The 22,927-nt window shown below is 33.5% G+C and overlaps 1 protein-coding gene across 3 annotated transcripts in view; it reads right to left on the minus strand.

Annotated features, from left to right (window-relative positions):
* LOC143229399 (RYamide receptor-like) overlaps nucleotides 1-22,927 on the minus strand; it is a 79,299-nt gene that overhangs the window by 32,570 nt on the left and 23,802 nt on the right. For 2 of the 3 annotated variants that reach the window (XM_076461678.1, XM_076461680.1), the window contains exon 2: nucleotides 6,719-6,733. The exons of the other annotated variant lie outside the window; for it this stretch is intronic. In XM_076461678.1, the coding sequence (XP_076317793.1) occupies nucleotides 6,719-6,733 (15 nt within the window). The remainder of the gene's footprint in view (nucleotides 1-6,718; nucleotides 6,734-22,927) is intronic. 3 annotated transcript variants of the gene reach the window in all.

Below are 22,927 nucleotides of genomic sequence, written 5' to 3' on the forward strand. Positions count from 1 at the left end.
CAAATCTTCTTAGCGTTGTGAATGAAACGCTACAGGATAAAAAAATGGGTAAAAACTATTAAATTAAGTAGCGAAGCAAAAATGCAGTTTCCTAAAAGTAGGTTTCCTCTAAGTGCAACGTTACACAACTGACTATCTGCAATCTTCCCACCGTAAGGATTGAACCTATATTTTAGTAATATAAGCACGTAAGCTTATCTCTGAGGAATTATTCTTTGTTTTTGAACTTCGCGCATAGCTACATTAAGGCTATTTGCTCTGGTCATCCCTACTTTAGCAGTGTAAGACTAGCAGGTAATCAGCTAGTTATCGCCACCCATCGCCAACTCTTGGACTACTCTTTTACAATTGAACTGACCATCACATCATAACAGCTGAAATGGTAGGCATGTTTGGTGGGACGGAGATTTGAACTTACGACTTTCGGATTACGAATTAAATTCTCTAACCACCAAGTGATATCAGTCCTGTGAAGACATAAACATTCATGATAATTGTCTTCGTTGGTGTGTCTGCATAAATAATGTTGTTACTTCTTAAACAACTTTAAAGAACACGAGTGGCTAGATAGTAAGCGGACTTACAATATCCAGAAAAAAATAAACACAAAACTTATTCAAGACATAATATAGAGTGATCGTGTAGTTTATTAAACATAATTAATTATCTCTAATTTGTTTGTTTTGAGCTAAGTACACGATACACAAAGAGCTATCTTTTCTCTGCCGACCGTAGTCATCAAAACCTAATGTTTAGTGTTATACGCCATTATACTGCTGAGCCAGCGGAGTGGAAAAAGTCCTTTAATTTCATACAGATTGTTCTAGATAGAACTTGCAATAAATTAGGATTTCTTAGCGTGTTCTCTTCATATATATATATATTAATACAGCATAATATAATTAGTATTTAAAAAACATCTTGAACGTATTAGGTGTTTAACCTCTTAGAAAACTGAATAAACAAAACTTTGATTATTTTTATTAAAACTAAGAATTTGAAATAAAAATGTACCTATCACTCTTCAGGGTTATATTTTTTAAACTAACTTGATACGTTACAGAAGAGTTTTACCATTTGGCTAGAGATAAATTGTGTAACGTTTGTTCAATCTCATTAGCTTAAGACAAATTTGAACATATAATTTATCATTGCTTTATTTTTGTCATAACGTTGTTTTTGTTCTGAAATTTTAATATAACATTAAATTATTACCTCTTTAAACGACTCCTGACTACAATTATGTGACACTTTCAGATGCGAAACAAATCTATGTTTTGTTGCTAGCAAACGTTGGCTTTTGTGCGCAAACGAGAAATATGAAACTGCTCACGTAATGCTTTGGAACAAAATGTAAAATATATTTATTCAACTTAAACGTAAATAAAATAGCATCCTGTATCTCCAGAACGTAACGTTATTAGGTTAATATTTTGCTATTACAACTTCGTTAGGAATTACCGATTTCCTACCAGTTTACCAATCCAATTGAATTTAATTAGGAACGTGGCTATTAGTAAATGGAACATTGATACACATAAGTCAAAGCTTGATGAAACTTTTGTAAAGGGCGGAAGATTTTCGAAACGTCGTCCTCTACACTTGTAGTTGCCGTCCATTCTATAAAGTTTCTTCAAGAGTACTCTGCCTAAACAATCTATTAAAGTCAAAGCCTAGCTTTCTACACTTTAGGAATAAGTTTAAATACATAGAAATAAGTGAAACCAAAAAAATGCTGGATAAATAATATATATAAACTGACAGGTAAACTATTAAAATTATTGGATAAAGAATAGCATTCTTTATATATATATAATACATCTTAATAGCTGTATCTGTAAATATTATTTCACCTTATCCTATCAATATATACACAAAACAACGCCTTGAAAATATCTTTTAACCCTTATGAATTTGTATGGAGACTTCATGAATGTTCAATATATTAAAATTTTAAGGATGCTACTAACGTTTCTCCACTTAACGCAAACTTTATATATGTTCATTTTATATTTCTTTTTGTTCCAGTATAATATAATTAAATGTGTTGATTTTCTCTTAAAGCAACAAACTAACGAGAATGAATACAAATACATATGTGAAAAACATAAAAATGCGAAACACCTATAAAGAAATTAGAATTTTGGAGATAATTCACATCAAATATATTTAGTTTTATTTCTTATCTTCTTTGCAACGTATAGAGTAAATACTCTCGTTTTCAAGCCAAAACAAGCTTTTATATCAAAAACAGACCATTTTAGGATGATTTGAAAGTAATACAGTGAGTACATGATAAAATAATACAATGCAAAGTGAAGCACAAACTTTAGACCTTATAATAACGACAACATTACAAATCTGAAGAACATAGTAATGAGGTGGTTACTTATGTGATTAAATGTGTTTTTAACCCATTCCCTCACACAGAACTGGGTGAAACCAAGTGGCTATTGTTTCAGACACTGTGGATCCAATCCAGTGATTCATGGTTTGCGTCCTATTACTGCAAAACCGCGTTCCGCAGATTAAGACCGTGATTATAAGAGTAACATTATATTCCATTATTTATTTAGAATAGCTTAAAAGTTAGTATGCATACTGTCAACTAGCTGCGTTTCCGTTAGTCTGAGCTCGGCATGGTCTCATGGTTGAAGCACTCAACTCTCAATCTGAGGATCGCGGGTTCAAATCCCCGTCACTCCAAACATGCTTGATCTTTCAGCCGTGGGAGCGTTATACTGTAACGTTCAGTCCACTATTCCTTTGTAAAAGAGTATCTCAAGAGTTAGCAGTGGGTAATGATGACTTGCTGCCTTCCATCTAGTCTTACACTGCTAAGTTAGGGACAGCTAGCTCAGATATATCTAATGTAGCTTTGCGCAAAATTCACAAAATATAAAACAAATCCTCTAGTCTATTGGTTCAGTGTTAAAAAGTTAGTGCAGATAGATCTTAATAAGCTTTTCGCTAATATTGAAAACAGACGCACAAAAATCCCTAAAACAAAAGTGTACTGATGTTATAAAATTATGAACTTTTATTTTGTAATTTTTTCTTTCTTTCTCTCCACTTGTAGTTTCAGTAAACACCTTAAATATAATTTATTTGTTACAAATCGAACCACCAACTAACAAACCTGTCAGTGAATTAAAGCTAAGACAAGAGATTTGAATGAGGAATAAAAAATTCCTCGATACAAAGTCGAAAAATATATTTTTTATTTGCTCAAAAGTCAACAAAAAATAAAAGAAAATTGTTACTTCTTCAGAAATTTAGATTATCTGAAATTACATTAAAGAAAAATTATTTGTCTCAATACTTCTTTTTAAATATAAGAAAAGTTTCTCTAACTGAAAGTATTTCGCACTGAACTTAATTGTTCCAGATTCTACACACATAAATAGATATAATTAAAAAAAATAGATTTTTATTTGTCGATCACCGATAAAACTACAACAAAATAAACTCAGTTTCCGTTTTCTCATTAACATTCTCTTTTGAAGTGCATGTGAGTCGTTGATTCAAACATATGTTATGAAAAATCTTCATTAAATGTCAATTCGAAAATATAGAACAAAATTGCTAAACTGTACATGTCAGCATTTAACGATAAACTTTAAGCAAAGCAAATTCTTTAATATTCCAGTTGATTAGAGACTATCGCCAGTATCACTGGTGTGTCATGTAATGTTTAATACGCGTTTGTTATTCTCAGTAAAAACAGTTCACTGACAATGAGTAAGCGTTCAAGCAGGATTACGCGAACTAGCTTCAGCCAAAGGTCGCTAAGTTTACAAACCATTGTGTTGGATGGATACAAATGGTACATTTACGTTTATAAATAGGTGTAATGTGCATTAATAAGACTCAATGAGCAATAGAAAAAAACACACATTACCATTGTACCCCAAAAGATTCAACACTTTGAGATAGCGATAACCTTATTTTGTTTCAGTAATTGTCTTTCAAAGGTTGTGAAAAATCACGAAAAACAGTTCACGAAATATGACGTCATCGTGTTTGGAACTAAATTAAACACTCGAATCAATACTTCGAAATAAACATTTATATTTTCTCATTACAGCAACTTCTTTTAAAAGATGCAGATTTTTTTTCACAAAATAAGTAAAACATTCAACGTTTAAAAATGCACGATGATTTACTGTATAAGCTAAAAGTAAAACTTATACAATAAATAACTGTGAATTTTTAAACGTTAAATGTTCTTACTTATTCTATGAAATCTATGCACAATAACAATCATAGAATAAATATATTGATCTGTTTTTAAGTTTCAGTACAATTGGTATCCGTATTAACTGTTAACGACCATCATCAGATAACACGTATAGTTTTGTAAACGTTAAACAGTGTATGGCCTGGTGGTTAGGCCTGTTACTCATATTATGCTAGTCGAGGGAACAAAACCCACTGCTGAACATCTTCGCTCTTTTAGTCGTGAGGGCGTTATAAGGTGACAGTCAATCTCATTATACATTATTAAATAGTAGTGCAAGAGCTGGCAGGAGTTGCTAGCAGATCAACTATCTTCACTGTGACCGGCAATCTAAAACTAGATATGTTGGCGAATAGCCTTAGTAGGTTTATCTTTGTATAACAAACATCACGTTAAGTAATTTACGTGATGCAGGTTTAAGGTTCGAGATGTCATCAAAGTAAAATACTTTCGAAACGGGCCCGGCATGGCCAAGCGTGTTAAGGCGTGCGACTCGTAATCTGAGGGTCGCGGGTTCGCATCCCGGTCGCGCCAAACATGCTCGCCCTTTCAGCCGTGGGGGCGTTATAATGTGACGATCAATTCCACTTTTCATTGGTAAAAGAGTAGCCCAAGAGTTGGTGGTGGGTGGTGATGACGAGCTGCTTTCCCTCTAGTCTTACACTACTAAATTAGGGACGGCTAGCACAGATAGCCCTCGAGTAGCTTTGTGTGAAATTTCAAAAACAAACCAACTTTCGAAACGAATATTCCAGTTATCATCTTAACGATTTGAACTCGTGACACCTACAGCAATAAGCACAGGGACCAATACAATATAACTGAAGTTCCTCTATGTCCTGGTATATAATCATGTACCAAATTAATAGATTTATCTTTTGTAAGAAAGCAAACAAACTACAAGAAAAGGAGAACAAAAATTATTATGACCATTATCAAAAAATGTTTTTTGTCAGAGCTTTTATGAAAACCTCAACAAAGCCAAACATTTGTAGAACGTATCAATTACTTTGATACTTAGCATGAGAAAAAGAAGGATTTTAACGTCTATTATTCACTGAAATGGATAAAATGATAATTTGTTGTTTTGGTTCAGTTGGGATATATGATTTAAAAGATAATGGTTTTGGTTGTGTTGTGTATAAGCAAACTAATATAAAAGTGTATTTAACACACACTCTCTCGGAGACACATGTTGTTATTCTTTACGTTATAAAGAAATAAAAGTTTAATGTTCAACAAAATTACTAGAAATGTAGCAAAATTTACTCACAATATTTAAGCAATCTCACGTTATTGTTTTTTAGGTTTTTTTCGTTACAGGTAAAAAAATTCGTCCTAAGTTATAGGATAAGTGAATTTGCTAAATACTGTAAAAATGTCAATTATCAAGATTAAGTTTGTTAAATGGTGTAAAAATATTATAAACCACCATCGACATATTCGATTGCTGTAAAGATGTCGCAAACCATAAGAGAAAAATGAAAATATTTTTTTCTCTAGTAACAATAAAAGAAATCAAAATGGTAAGTACTTTTAAATGCGTGTTGTTTAGTAGGATGCATTTAATATTAGCTGTGATTGGACATTAATGTGATCCTCAGTGTTTAACAATCAAATTCCAAAACAAATCGCAAATTCCCCAATCCGACACAGCAGTTACTGATCTAAACGGTCACGACGTCTAGTAATGAAACTGATAGTTAACCTTAAATCCAGGTAAACATAGTTTATGACGTCATAATACTAGAGGTACTTCAGCAGGGTCTCCAAAAGTGTTATGTTCTAACAATAAATAAACCAAACATTAAGACAAACAAAATTCTTATTTCTTACTTTTGATTTTTATATGCCATTTTATATTGTAGTTTACAAAGTGCTGAATTATTCTTGTACTTCATGGCATATACTCGTTTTACTGACATCAAAACAGTATTACTTGCAACATTATGTCTCCCTTACGTGACGCAGCTTTAGTGTCTGCTGACAACATACTATTGTATAGTGGTACAAATGGTTACAACAGGCGATCTTCAGCCCTCTTATGGAAAAATAATGCAGTTTTTTTTTTTTTTTTTGATTTCCCGTAAATATATTTGAAGCTCATATGTACTTGCCGTCCCTACTATTGAGATGATAGACTAGAGGGAAATTATCTCTTGGACTCCAACAAATAGTGGGATTGACTGTAGCGTATAAACAACCCTACAACAAAGAAGACGAGCATGATTATCTTTGCAGCTGTGCTAGACCTACAGTGGTTTAGAATTATGGTCGGAATTATGGTCCCTCGTTAAAAGGAAGTGGCCACCTTTAAATGTCTGCTGGAATGCAACTAAATAACTATCCCTGACCAAAACTCAACAACGATAATAATCTTTTAACACAAACACTCAGAACACACACATATGATCACTCGGACAAAACTGGTTAGGACTTGATATCACTGACACAAAACGTAGGTTTAATGTTACTCACGTTATTCACAGCTTCCTGCGATTCCGCCAAAAGGGACAAGTGGATAGGCAAAAATAAACAATAAAAATAATGATTATCGATCATAATCGATTTACAAGTTTTCTCTACATAAACATATTTAAGCTATCATTTGTTTCTTATTGTAAAATGAAATCACAATTTCTTTAATATCCCATACTTGTATGCATTTTATTGTTTAAGTATTTTACACTTACTTGCGTTAGTTTTAAAACAATAAAATAAAATAACAACAAAACCAAAAATTATAAACGACGACTCTAGAGGTAAAAATAACAATTTATTTCAACCAAGTAACATAAGAAACCCTTTGGGGTTCTCAGGCTCCACTTAGTTTTCTTGCAGTCTTTTAATCCTAATGAAGTCAGGGTTTCAATAAATTGTTACATTAAAAAAAAAAACTCTAAGAAACTAGTTTTGTTTAATACTTATTATATGTTTTCAGTTTCCATATTTTAATGTATTTAAAGGTTGAGATAAAAAGGTTTTAATATTTATGAAGTTATAATATGTTCGCCAAATAAAAATTGTTGCTAACATAAAGTGGTCAAAAATACTTATAAACTACAGTTTTAATTTCATGATAAGAGTTGTGATGATCCCTGAATATCACAAGTTGTTGTTGAAACTAAATGTAGTAAAATTATTTTTGCACACAGTTTTGTCTAAAACATGAACACCCAATATTAATTCGACAAAGACCTTTGATTAACACATTATTATTGGAATATTTCTCATGCACACGTACTGTATTCCGTTATTTTTACCAACACTGATACCATAATGAAAATCAAACAGAGGAATTTAAATAATGCTTTTGGTGTGTTAAATATTCAATCCACAATTCATATTATTCTAAAATAATAAATATTCCAGATTTCTCTTAGATATCGAATGAATAATGTTTCCAAACAACCAGATTAAATACTATGCTCTAACTGAGACAACAGGAAAGAATAAGAACAAACTGGAGTCTGCAGTATTGTGAGTATTAGAGCACATGATGTCATACCAAAACAGCTGATGTATTCGATGCTTTCATATTAGGAATACATATTCTTACTCACTCTGTATTTCACGGTTGCAATTTATCGTTCATAATCCACAGGCATTTACAATGCTTTGTAGAACATTATTTCCATCGAAAATTTCTTCCCTGCAATGTTTCTTTTCAACAACCCCAATCAGATATCTAACATGAAATCAAAACTTTTACAAAATAAGCCTTAAAATCAGTTATATAGTAATATCTTTGAACTTGATAGAGGTTATACTTCACTATCTTTATGTGGTTTACACTATAACAGGTGTTGCTCGTATATTTTGAGAATGCAAATCGTGTCTCAACCATTACTATGCCTGTCGAAAACCATCCAGGCTGATGAGCGAAAGTCCTAGTCAGCATTAGACATAGCAGTTACAGTGTATTTGACCCATTATTATACATTTTTATTTATTGTTACTCATAAATTCTCAGGATTTCTCGTGTTTCTTCCGAAGTCGAATTAAAGGTTTTAAATATTTCGTGGAACTTGTTGCATTCATTATCTTATAACTGATCTGAAATTTAGTCATATGGAAATATAAGGTGATATCCTACGTAATTATTTATTTATCTCAACAGCATTCACGCTCTCGGTGTTAAGTGAGCGAGCTTGTAACGCTTAAAATCAATTTTCGACACTCGAGGTGGAAAAAGCACGGATATGCCTTTGTGTAGCTTTCTGATTTTCCAAAAAGCTAACTCTCATCATCTCGGTTTTATTGGTATTTTATATCACTGTGGTATTTATTTCTGGCACTGTTTGAATATATAATATTTTATTTTACTTTATACGTGTTTATACGTGTGTTTTTCTGGCATTTTTTGGAAAATATGATATTTTTATTATTTCATTTTTTTCAGAATTAATATTTGTAGGTTTTTTTTCTCTAGCATTGTTTGGTTATTAATACTTTACTTTTCCTTAGAACTCATATTTGTAGGTTTGTTTCAAGAATATTTACTAATTTTTTATTTTATTTGTTCACTGATTGTATTTGGTGGTTTATTTGCTCTACGAGCAAAGTTACACACTAGTTCTTTTATGATCTCTTAACAACGAGGAATCGAAATATAGATTTTAATGTTATAAGACTTGACTCTCACTGTTGACACGCCTTGCGGTTTCACAGAAATATGGACTTCATGTCTATCAACTTACTGTAGAAAAATATTAAATTTGATTTATTGTACAATCCTTACTGTATTTGGATAATACTTTAGCAAAACTTAAATTTGAAAGAAACAAATATATAAAATCATATAAAACCTGTAACGTTGGCATCCCCGCACACACATCTCAAGGTCTCCATCTAAATTTAAACAACACGTTATTCGGAATTATTTGTATAGAAATTATTATGAATTAATCAAATAAGGATCAAACGAATAAAGAACTGATATACAAACAAGTGCTATCGATATGCTTTGACATTAATTTTGTTGGCATTCTACAATACAATATGAACGTTTATTAAATGACTTTTATAGCAGATCAACTCACAAACGGCAGTATGCAAATCTTATAATGACATTAGAAGTTTGTACCAGATCATCTCACAAACGACAGTATAAAAATCCTTTAATGATATTAGAGTCTGCATCAGATGAACTCACAACCAGCATTATCCAAATCTAATAATGATATTAGAAGTCTATACTAGTTCAATTCACAACCGGAACTATCTGAATGTTGTATTAATATTAGAAGTATGTATGAGATCAACTCATAACCAGCAGTATCCAAATATTGTCATAATCTTGGAATTTTGTCAGCTGCATCTGCTCTCGAAGCAGAAACAACGGCCATTAATGTTAGTATTGAGATGTTATTGTAATGAATCGTCACATTTACTCTTAATGTAGAAAGAGCTATTACGTTTACACTGAGTAGCTGACCCAAAATGATATTTTAGTATGAAATTTCCAGTCATAACTAAGAGCACATAGTTTTGCCCTTTGTTAACGATCTATTGATTATCAGTCATAGTCGTAACCAGCTAGCTATGAGAATAACGAGGTCGTATTTTTTTTTTTTTTGGCTTCCTTCATGCACTCACATATATTTACATATGGAAGGTGCATTTTGAACCGTTCTTTTGATATCTATGAAATATTTATCCTGGTTACGGTATTGTTTACTATTTTACGAATGTTATATGAAGTCTTTTGTTATCCCAGTAATATCCAAATACTGTTACTGATTTGTTATTAGGAGCTATTTACTAAATGAACTGCAAATTAACGTTAGCAATCTTTTTAATAATTCAATATTATATATCTTTTATTCTAGTGAGGATGTAACCAAAACACGAGCCACATATCTTCCATCTTAGTCTGGATGTTTTCTGAGACCCCTTTTTAGTTCCTTAATTTTTCTATAAAATATTGTAATTATCTAAAGGACACTTAATTAATTTTTATTATTATCGTATGTGCCTAACCTTCAGCTCTATTAGGAACATTTTTTTTATATTAGCAACAATATTTTTAATATTCTGTTCCGCTACAGTGGCGATAAAAAACATAATTGTGGATAGTAACTGTGAAACTTTTTTTATTATTCGAATTACTTCGAATCACGCAGTATTTCTAAAGCTACCCCTTACAAGTTTATAAGAATCGAGGGATTAAGGAGTCTTTATTTATTATTTTGGAAACACAAAATACGCTATTTATTTCCTTAGATAATATCAGAACGAATTTTGAGACAGTTATAGAAGAAATTAAACTGAGACACTATCGTACATCAAAGTTAATCGCACGTTTTAAGAAAGATGTTCCATGTTTTGTGCTACTATTATAACTGCTTCCTGAATTTTTGACTTATTTTTATTTTAGCGCAAATCTATACCAAGAGCTATTTACGGTTTGTTCAAATTTAGTTTTTTCAGTCCTTAAAACTATAAATAATTTTCTATTTCTCAACCTGTCACGTGATCAAATTCTGTTGCGAAACACGTTTGCTTTTTTATTTGTGGGAGCATTATAATGCTACGGTAAATTTTACTATTTACTTGTAAAATATATCCAAGAGGTGAAGATAGGTTGTGTTGAGTAGCTACTTTTCTTTTCACTTTAAAATTAGGTTTGGTTTGTTTTGAATTTCGCACAAAGCTACTCGAGGGCTATCTGTGCTAGCTGTCCCTAATTTAGCAGTGTAAGACTAGAGGGAAGGCAGCTAGTAATCACCACCCACCGCTAACTCTTGGGCTACTCTTTTACCAACGAATAGTGGGATTGACCGTCACATTATAACGCCCCCACGGCTGAAAGGGAGAGCATGTTTGGCGCGACGGGGATGCAAACCCGCGACCCTCAAATTACGAGTCGCACGCCTTAACACGCTTGGCCATGCCAGGCCCGGTTTGTTTTGAATTTCGCACAAAGCTACACGAGGGCTATATGCGCTACCCGTCTCTAATTTAGTAGTGTAAGTCTAAAGGGAAGGCAGCTAGTCATCACCACCAACTGCCAGCTCTCGGGCTACTCTTTTAGCAACGAATAGTGGAATTGACCGCAACATTATAACGCCCCTACGGCTGAAAGGGCAAGTATGTTTGATGCGACGGGGATTCGAGCCCAAGACCATTAGATTACGAGTCGAGTGCCTTAACCACCTGGCCATTCCAGGCCCTTAAAATTAGGATTTACTAGCTTTGGAGCAGCTTTTCACAATATTTAACAAACAAAATTTAAGTTTTAACAACCAGTTAATATGAATTACTTTGCTGTATGTTCTACTTCATTGCAGGATGTCAGTATAAGCTATTGTATGTTCGGTATAAAATCAATCATTTTTATACTAGTATTTTATGATATTTATGAACCTTCTCTTCCAAATGCCGTAATGCTCTAACTTATTAATTTACGATGCTTCCTATTTCCTATTTGTCACCAAACAAATAATTCTTAAAACGGAAGTTAATTTTATTACTTGTATTACAATTGTGTTAACCATTTAAAAAAAGCAGTTTTACATTTCATTTTATTCGTCTTCTTAAGAACTATTTATAAATAATAACTTATAAGACTACACACATATCGCTAGTTATAATCCATTTTTTATAATCCAGTTTTTTTTTATTTATATAAGCTTTCAGTTTCTTTTCAGAATACGTCTACCGTGGGCATGTACCCGGGTATTACGGATAAAAAACAGACTAGAAGAGTGTGTGTTTTTCTTTTAGAAAGGTACATCGGGTTATCTTCTGTATCCATCGAGGGAAATTAAATTCCTGATTTTAGCGATATAAATCCGTATACTTACTGTACCAGCGAGGCACCACTAAAAGAGATGGAAAATAAAATGAATATATGTAATCAGGCTTTTGTGACGATATTGTAGTCTTGGAAAGAACAAAGGATTTTTTTGCTTCTATTTAAACCTAGAACAGGTACAATGTTTGTTGCTTGAAGCATGATCGATTGCTTGAAACGTTTTTAAGTTATTTGGACCTGGTTTTTGATCTGCTTTATTATTCACCAGCGTTTGCTGCCTGCTAGTTCTAGTTTGTTTATCCATGGAGATGGTAGTTAAAAGGTCTTGCAATTTCCTGATGCTCTCTGAGATCGACAACAAGTGATCTGTTTGTCAGATGTATGTATTGCGGTCCACATGTACATCAAAATATTTTGTAACTTATATTTCGAAACATTTCTCAAGATATTGTACCTATATCTCAACATAAGTACTTGAATAAAGCACTTTCTTCAGATCATTCTGAAGTATTTCACTTAGAAGGCTGAAAACCAGAGCACCTTTGCAAGGCAGAATTTTCTCTATTATTGATTTGCATTGATATTTAAGGCACTTTTGATACTGTAAACCTCAGCATAGAGATCCAGAGGTTGTATCACTCAAGAAACAAAGCAGAACCAGTGCGTTATAAGCTTCAACCCCGAAGAATAGCATGGTGTTTGAATAAGTTAGTATATTTTGTTCTTTACTGACAAATCGATGAAAACAAGTATAGTTGTAATACATATTTTATAGATGAAGGAATATCGTCTTCCATTTGTACTTTCTTTAGTTTGTTATTTTCTGTGAAAGAAGAACGTAACGTAAAAATTATAAACAAAATTAATTAACCATTAAATTCTCTAATAAACAAGAGATTTTCACTTTAAACAGTAAATGAGGTGGTAACAAGAAATCTTATACGGGTGTTACTCCTGAGAACCATTTAACATGCATCGTGAAATCAACAGGTAATAAAAATATATACTGAAGTTGAGATATAACATACTATACTACACTCTTTTGATGGCTTGATAAATAACTACATAGAACTTAAGTGTAAAAGAAGTAGATTTATTAACATCAAAACATTATTGGGAAGTGATTCAAAAGTTTTATATAATCTAACAACTACAGGTGTGACGATTATAGAGAGCATTAAGCTTGGGTTCAAAGAAAGCCGAAATTGTTCTTTGTTGAAGATAAGATAAAATCTTTAAACGATAATTTATAAAAAAAAAACAAAGCGTTTTAATGATATGAAACTAAAATAGAGATGAAATGGTTAACTGAACATTAGGTTTATAAAGTTTTCAAAGATCACTATTATTATCTTTATTAGTCAAATATCGTCAATTTATTTTCAGGAAAAATTAATAACGTAAATCAACTTCAACATATCATCTTTTCGTGCTGTTTTTCATCTGAAACATTTTCATAGAGGTTTTCTATCTCAAGACCCATAATTTATTTCATAAGGATTATAAAACAACAACAACACAAAGTAGGTTTGATTTTGTTTCGAATTTCGCGCAAAGCTACACGAGGGCTATTTGCACTAGCCGTCCCTAATTTAACAGTGTATGGCTAGAGGGAGACAGCTAGTCATCATCACCCACCGCCAACTCTTGGGATACTTTTTACCAACGAATAGTGAGATTGACCGTCACATTATAACGCCCTCACGGCTGAAAGGGCGAACATATTTGGTGAGACCGGGATTCGAGCCCGTGATCCTCAGATTACGTGTCGCACGCCTTAACCCACCTGGCCACCTGAAAGGGCGCGTATGTTTGGTGTGACGGTGATTCGAACTCACGACCTTCGGATTACGAGTCAAATGCCTTAACCACCTGGCCATGTGGGGCCCGCAAAAGTTGGCTGACCAGAAAATAAAGTTAGAGAGTTATTGAAACTGAAAAAAAGGAATTAAGTTAAAAGTTCAGAAATTAAACAAGTTACTACTCAGCAGAGTTACAGAAAATCGACAGTGACATTGTGACAAATATTTCAGTAATAAGCAAATAGGACGATAAAACTGACTAAATATTGAAAGACAAAAAACTAAACAAGTTGGGATGGAAAATAAGGCTTCATGAAAACTAGTACAAGTAGAAATTATTGTAAAGAATATAACATCGATGAGTTTCAAAGCAAAACGGTGAATGTTGAATATTGTTCTAGTTCCCAACATTTTAAAGAATGTAGAAAACGAAGAAAGAGATGTAATATGGGGAAGATAACAGACATGTATCAACGAGGAAATTATAAGAAACCAGTCCAAAATATATTATGAGAACAACACTGTATAAGATTTGCAAGCTTTTAGTTAAATCTCCAATTTTCCGTTGTTCATATGAAGAATAGAAATCTTGTTGTAACAGAAAAAACATTACACTATGTCCTTGTTAAGTTCCCTCATACAATTTTATTTTGCCCGGCATGGCCAGGTGGGTTAAGGCGTGCGACTCGTAATCCGAGGGTCGCGGGTTAGAATCCTCGTCACACCAAACATGCTCGCCCTTTCAGCCGTGGGGCGTTATAATGTGATGGTCAATAATGTGTTAGTTAATAATAAATTATTTCCACCAGATATGTTAATTATTTTCATGTATTATAAAAGTTAGATGAAGTACTATATCTAAAAATAACATAACAGACAAACAGTTATTAAAGAACCCTTGCATAGCCGAGTTGTTAAGGTATTCAACTCGTATTCAGAGGGTCGAAGGGTTCGAATCACCGTCGCACCAAACATGCTCGTCCTTTTAGCCGCGGAGGCATAATAATGTGACGGTCAGTTCCACTATTCGTTGGTAAAAGAGTATCCAAAGAGTTGGCGGTGGGTAGTGATGACTATCAGCCTTTCCTCTAGTCTTACACTGCTAAATTAGGGTTTGGCTAGCGCATATAGCCCTCGTGTAGCTTTTTCGCGAAATTCAAAACAAACCAGACAAAATCACAATTATTGATTTTTTGTAAAATGTCGCATTGACCGTTTTTTTGAAATCGAATAAAAGAAATATCGGTTGAACACGTTACGCGGGGAGACAAATAAACAACCCTTTAAAGTAAGAGAATATAAAATGTTTTTTATCGGAACTTATATGAGCACCAAAAAATAAAAACAGTGTATTCATTTTTTGACGTTTTTTTCTTATATGAGCACCAAAAAATAAAAATTGTATTCACTTATAATTTTCATGAGGAAATTTCTATCTCTTGATTCTTTTTTAGTGTAAAGCACAATTATTATATATCTTTCCAGACCGTAGAAAGTAAAACTTAAAGTAAAGCACAAATTTTTAAACTGCACAGCTTCATATGCCTGACGGCAGACTTGGATCATGTAACTTGAAACAAGTAACGTTCTCAGTTAATAAATGTCAAAAGCGATCATTGGTCCGCAATTTTGGTGCGTTATAAGAGTGGCGGTCAAATCCTACTATTCAATCAGAGTGACCCAATAGAAGCTAAAAGCTCAAAATTTGAGAAGGATAGCCTAACTAGCCCTTGTATAACTTTATGTGAATATCAGATATAAGGAAAAAAATATACAATTAAAACATTATGTGAGTATCAGACATTAGGAAACAAAACTATACAATTAAAACCTTATGTGAGTATCAGATATAAAGAAAAACTATACAATTAAAACCGAAAACTATATTCCTATACCATCATTACTAACAGTGACCTTCCTTCAATATTAAAAATTACCTTCCTTTTAATTAGTGCTAAAAGTGGCCTACTACTTTAAGAGCATTAAAAGAAACATTCTACTTCATAAGCCGTAGGAACAATCTTCCTACTTTATTAGAGGTTTCTCTTTGATAAATCTCTATCTTTCATGCCGAAATTCTAGAAAGATAGACTACCGTTTAATATTATGTAGATAAACACTTTGTTGTCGAGATGAACGTGTACAATAGCAGTTGAAAGATGATTCTCTGATTTCATGTTACAGTTTTATAGAAAATCTTCTCTCACGGGTGGGAATCCCCGTCACATCAAATATGCTCGCCCTTTCAGCAGTGGGGGCGTTATTATGTGACTGGCAATCCCACTATTCTTTGGTAAAAGAGTAGCCCAAGAGTTGGCGGTGGGTGGTGATGACTAGCTGCCTTCCCTCTAGTCTTACACTGCTAAATTAGGGACGGCTAGCACAGATAGCTCTCGAGTAGCTTTGTGCGAAATTCAAAAACAAACAAACTTGTTTGTTTTGGTATTATGCATAAATGTACACAAAGAGCTATCTGTGTTCTGCCCCCCACAGGTATCTAAACCAGGATTTTAGCAAAATTAATCTGTAGACATGCCACTGACGGGGGCAAGCCCTCGAAAAACTATAACCGGTCTTCGTTTCTTAAATAAGCAGTGAAATTCAAAACAAACAAACAAACTTACAAGTAAGTGTTTACACTTTATAAATTATGGTGAACGATCTTTGTAATTATCATATACATTTATGAAATTTATCCTAAGAAAGATTTAGAGACGTACTGAAATACTTAAATATGAATATTTGTTTGTTTGAAGTTAAGCTCAAAGCTACACAAAGATACATCTGTGCTCTGACCACCATGGCTATATGAAACCCGACTGCCAGCGTTGTAAGTCCACAGACATACCACTGTGCTACTAGAGGTTGTATGTGGAAACATCATCACTTATGTACAAATAGTAATAGGTAGAAGGTAAGGTTCAAGTTCGAAATTCAAGCTAGAATTGACTTTAATAATATTTTGCTTATTATTTTATTAGTCCCTCGCTGGTACAACAGTAAAGTCTACAGATTTACAACGTTAACATCAGGGGGTCGATTACCCTCAGTGGATTCACCAGATAGTTTGCAGTGGCTTTTCTATAAGAAAACGCACATACATTTATTTATGAAACGTAGTTTATTTTTTGAACAAACTTGTTAAGATCCTAAGTCACCTGATTCTAAATTAAGAGTCTGGTAACGATGGAGTATTTCTTGTTCACACAATAAGCTATCTGTGATTTGCTCACCGTGGGTATGCAAATTTTATTTTCAGCATTGTAATCTTTCAGACTTACCGTTGAACTATTGGGAGACGAATATAATAAAGGACAGGTTCTGAAGCGTGTTTTTAGAGTTTTATAAACGCTGCGACAGCTTAGGTGTAATAAATAATTGCATCTTTGATTTAACGTAATATCACAGTTAACTCATTTGTTTGAACGAAGTTAACAGATATATTTGATGCGGTTTGACTTAATAATATGGATAACATTTTTCCCTTTTAGAAGTTTAATGAATTTAAGTCTACATCAGATTTTAAACTTGCTGTTTTTGAAAACAGGGGAAACTAAAATAAATGTATGAGTTTGGAAAATAATAAAATCACATGAATAATGAGCTAATTTTAGGAACATAATGCACTTGATTTGTTTACAGAGTTCTTTGCTGATAAATCTATATTTTTTATGGAGTTCAGTAATCTATTTGCTCAGGTTACAAAAAAATATTAAAGAAACAGATACAGTAAATCACGGAAATCGTTTCGGAAAGAAAGAAAACTTTACTTCTCAGTATTTCATTTACATTATCTTAATAAAATCGTTTAGTATATTCCATTATCAGTCATCACATTAGCCCCAAAACCACAATGTGCGGGAATAAACGATGGAGGCATGTTTGGTTCAGCGATGAATCACGTTTTATGCTTCGTAGGCAGGATGGAAGGACCCATCATGTGGAACGTCAACGACGTTTTTCAACATGACAACGCCCGTCCTCACACAGCCCGACTCACCACTGTCTTCTTGAGACACCACGACATTAATGTTCTTCCCTGGCCCTCCAGATCACCAGATTTTAAACCACATCGAACATCTTTGGGACGAGTTGGAGAGACGTCTGCGACGGCGACGACCTCAACCGCAGACTCTACCTCAGCTTGCAGCAGCTTTGCAAGCTGAGTGGACAGCAATTCCACAGGATGTGATTCGTCATCTTATCGTTTCCATGGGCAGGAGATGCCAAGCAGTTACTGATGCTCACGGGGGGCATACTCGTTATTGACGATGAGTGACGTTAAACTTCACCTAGTGAGCGTGGACTTCGCCTTTGCAGACTTTGGATATCAGCAGTGATTGTGCAAAGTTTCACACATGTCCTACAGAACTACCCGGAATAAACTTGTTAACAATTTGTCTCATATTTTGCCTTTTGCGTTTCTTTTTTTGAAGAGTATATATATATATATGTTGTTGTTGATGCTTTCCATTAAATTTAAAGGAGAACGTGTTTCAGTGAACAATTTAATGCTATACATTTTTCCAAAACATTAAAGAAGAGTGCTGACAGTTGCTTGAGTTTTTTGTACTTCTGAAAACATACAAGATTTAACGAGGATGAGATAACTATCTAGCAAGTACGGCTGATTAAAGTTGAAATGTGGCTTCATAAACTGAACACGTACAAAAGATCAGTGTCGCCATGCATACATGGTTTAGTATACAGTTTTGTTCCTAAAGTTACGTTAGCTGTATAGAGATTTAGGATATATTTTTTTCCCTGTTTTTACCGATGGAATGAACACAAGTGGCTTAGGTAGTGCAACGCCCTCCCTGAAAAATGACACTACTGCTTTCTCTACTTATAAGTATTTGGCAAATTTCTCAGTGTAATCTTTTTTTTTACCTGTACAATATATCTCAAAAGCTTGCGAGTGATGCTGTCTATTGTCTCTGTACGTTCTGACTTTTGTTGTGTTACGTAAAGATAATTTTCCACTTTGTTCATTTCCTTTTTTTTCCAATTCAATTGAGTCAGAATTCAATTTTATTTCTGCAGAAGATCTTCTGTCGTTTCGTTTATTATTGTAGTTACTATTCTTACCTCCAAGGTAATGAGAGCTCCTTGGAATGCGTTCCAACAATGGGTTTTATGTCACGTTGCTAAGCAACAAAAGTATATATGTTATACTTTTACACTAAAATGTTTTCAGAATACGCGCACAATCAAATTAATAGCCCGAACAAAGCCGGGTGCTTTCGCTAATCAATGAATAATATAAAATAAAATATAGATTAAACGAGTAAGTTAAGATGTATTATATAAATTAGAAGTTTTAACCAGTGATCATAAAATAGCGAATATTAAATACAGGAGGATATTTACCAATGTATACCGTTGCATTCATTCATTGAATATAAATGTTTATTTGATTCAAGAGAGAAAGCTTCTTGATACTATTTTCTAAGTTACATTTATTACTGTCACAAATCATAATCATACAAATTAATACAACTCATTACCACTATGTGTGGCCAGGTGGGTTAAGGCATTCGTTCATAATTCGAGAGTCACTGGTTCGAATCCCGGTCGCATCAACATCCTCGTCCTTTCATCCGTGGGGGCTTTATAATGTGATGGTCAATCCCACTATTCGTTGGTAGAAGAGTAGCCCAGAAAATGGCGGTGGGTGGTGATGACTAGCTGCCTTCCCTCTAGTCTTACACTGCTAAATTAGGGATGGCTAGCACAGATAGCCCTCGAGTAGCTTTGCGCAAAATTCAAAACAAACCACTATACATTTTGCAAATTTGTTAGATTATTTTAGACTTGTATTTAACTCGTCAGGTTTATTGTAAGATTATATTTTATAAATCTACCGAGTTAAACAGCCATTTCAACTATTTTCTAACTGTTTTTTTTTAAATTTTGTTTGTTTGTTTTGGAATTTCGCACAAAGCTACTCGAGGGCTATCTGTGCTAGCCGTCCCTAATTTAGCAATGTAAGACTAGAGGGAAGGCAGCTAGTCATCATTACCCACCGCCAACTCTTGGGCTACTCTTTTACCAACGAATAGTGGGATTGACCGTCACATTATAACGCCTCCACGGCTGAAAGGGCGAGCATGTTTGGCGCGACCGGGATGCGAACCCGCGACCCTCAGATTACGAAGCGCACGCCTTAACGCGCTAGGCCATGCTAGGCCATGCTAGGCCCGTTTTTCTTTAAAAACTTCTAGCACTTTGGAACGAAAACGGATATGGTTTTCATAACAAATGGTCCCTAGTGATACAGCGGTATGTCTGCGAACGTACCACGCTAGAAACTAGGTTTCGATATCCGTGGTGGGTAGAGCACAGATAGCCCATTGTGTAGCTTTTTGCTTAATTCCAAACAAACAAACTCATAACAAATGTATACAACGTCAAATAATATTTTCTCCTTTATATTACAGCTATAAAACAATCAAGACCTATTCGTGATGACGAGAAACCCACTTGAAGTAAAAATATATCTCAGTACGGCTGGTATGGGTATTAACACTTTTACTAATAAAGCAGAGAATAATGTTTCGACCTTCTTAGGTCATCTTCAGTAACCTGAAAAAAACCAACGATAGTGCGAAAAGCAATAATCTAGTTTTTGTTTTTTTAAGTTGTATTCAACCTTTTATTTTTAATATTAATTTATCGTATTAGTTAATTTGTAAAACACACGAACATAGCGAAAGTACCTGTCTTTGCTCGAGATGTTAGGTTGATATTTTCTAGATCAATATGTGTGTGTATTCTGAACCTACTGTAGCATAGAAGGACAGTAAAAATACTTTAAACGTTTTTGCTTTTTAGAAACAAAAGCCGTAAATATAATACAGTAAATTAAGATTTTACTTTTATTAAAAAGTTTAACATTGCGTAAATATTTCTTATTCATATTTGATATCACATTTTATCAGAATCTGTTACAGTTTTTTAACATTCATTGCTTCATACTAAACAGTAGTGGTTTTATTTCCCAAAGAAATAGTAGACAGATATGCAGACACGCTATATAATAATATATCAACTTCTAACATATAAAAAAAGTCAGTGCGTTTTGATAACAGTGGATTTTATATCATGTTGTTTAGCAATAAAAGTGAAATCTAATATTGCTGCTAAAAGTATAAAATAAAAGGTATAAACTACAAAACTGAAAAAACAACACAAAATCTTGTTATTTTCTGGAACTATGGGAGGAACACATACGTGTCTGTCTGTCTGTGACTTCTATTTGTAACATAAGAAACCACATTTCTGTGGTTTCACGCCAGCTTTCCTCATTAAAATATGCGCACGACCATGCACGTACTTACGTAGATAAATAATAATACCCGGGTGAAAACCCTCAGGGTCTACTTAGTATGTGTGCAAAAGTTCAGGTTTCTAGGTTTTTTCCAATTAGAGTTATGGTGGTCACACATACACAGACATGCAAGTGTGCACACACACGCGTGTTTGTCTGTCTTTATGTGATTCTTTTTGTAATGTAACAAACCACTTTGTTCCCAGGAGGTCCAGCGGTAGATATTTGGATTTACGTAGCTAAAATTAGGAGCTCGATTTCTTTCGTTGAACACGGCAAACAGCTCGATTCTTCTTTGCTATAAGAAAAAAACACACTTCTTTGCTATGCGGTTTTTCGCTAGATTGCCTCATTAAAATGATGTGCATGCGCGCATGCACGTGAATAAGCTAAGACATAATACCCAGGTGCACATTCTCAGGGTGAACTTAGTATGGGTGCAAACTTTCAGGTTTTATGGTTCTTTGCATTTGGTGCTAGGCGGTCGAGCGTGCTCGCACGCACACATAGACCCATCCTTTTATTTTTATATATATGGTTATTTGCGTATCGACTTACTACTAGTCTGAGGTTACTAAGTTTCCCCAAATCGTGAGATATCACTGGATATACGGCTGAAAATATTGTTAACTAATGAATCTGTCTACTTTTTGTTTTATTACTTTGTATGTAGTAAGAGCGTACTTTGAGTTAAAGGTTAAAGACAAGGATAATTTTTAGTTCTGATCAGAGCATAACCAGCGACAATGTGAAAGATTTTGTGTTTAATGTAAACATTTTTAGCTTATTCAGCTGAACCTGAAAAATATCATTTATTTAATGCTTGAAATGCTACGCACATTTTAAGGTATTGGTACGTTATTAAAGTGAAAGACAATCCCTTAATGTGAACAAAAGGTTTTTAGGGTGTTTCAAACTTGGGGTAAGCGAAATATAGTTTTCGTAAAGTAGTCGTAAATACAAAAATATGTATTTAGTTTGACAGCGTTTGAAAAAGCACAATAAAGATATCTGAACACCCTCTGTAGTAAGTAAATACTTTTTCTGGTAATGTTTAAAATCTTCCCAGAGTAACACCAAGCTGGAGGTTTACAGCCGCTTAACAGAAGTAATCAGTTGTTTTAACAGAAGTAATCAGTTGTTCGCAAGTTTCATACCGTCGATACTAATGTAGCTTTTCCTTTATGCGCTTATGATTTAGTCAGTATTAGACATTCGAAGTTCTTCCTGTGAAATATTACAGTGCAAATGGTGATATTTCTAAACACTTTTGTCTGATTGCACATTAATTTTGCAGACTTTCAGCTTTTCTTAAACTAACTGTTTTCTTGCCTACAGCCCCAAACCTTATTTTTATGAAGAAATTTGACTTTATGGCGATTTCAACTTTTTTAGCCTTACGTATGTATGAGAAATGAATTTGCCATTTCCGGCATCCAAACACTGGTCTAAAGGGATTAGTTTCAATGCTATGTTCCACTAAACAAAAGAGAAATACTATTCTTTTCAACATTTTTTTGTGATCATCCATTTTAAATTTTAAATTTCTTCCAGTTGGTCCTATGTAAGCTATTTCATATTAACGTGATATATCATTAATTTTTATGATAATTTACTTTGAATTTTAATTTTTTTCTAGTTTGTCCTTTGTAAGCTATTTAATATTCACATGATAAACAGCATTCTTCATTTAATCAATTTTATATTTGACTATATTAAGAATTTGGCTAACTTTGTTTATCGGTTTGTATGTTGGAAAAGTATTTGTCTGTTTATTATTTTTTTTTATTTAACAA

Source organism: Tachypleus tridentatus, chromosome 10, assembly GCF_004210375.1.
Source record: "Tachypleus tridentatus isolate NWPU-2018 chromosome 10, ASM421037v1, whole genome shotgun sequence".
Taxonomy (NCBI): domain Eukaryota; kingdom Metazoa; phylum Arthropoda; class Merostomata; order Xiphosura; family Limulidae; genus Tachypleus; species Tachypleus tridentatus.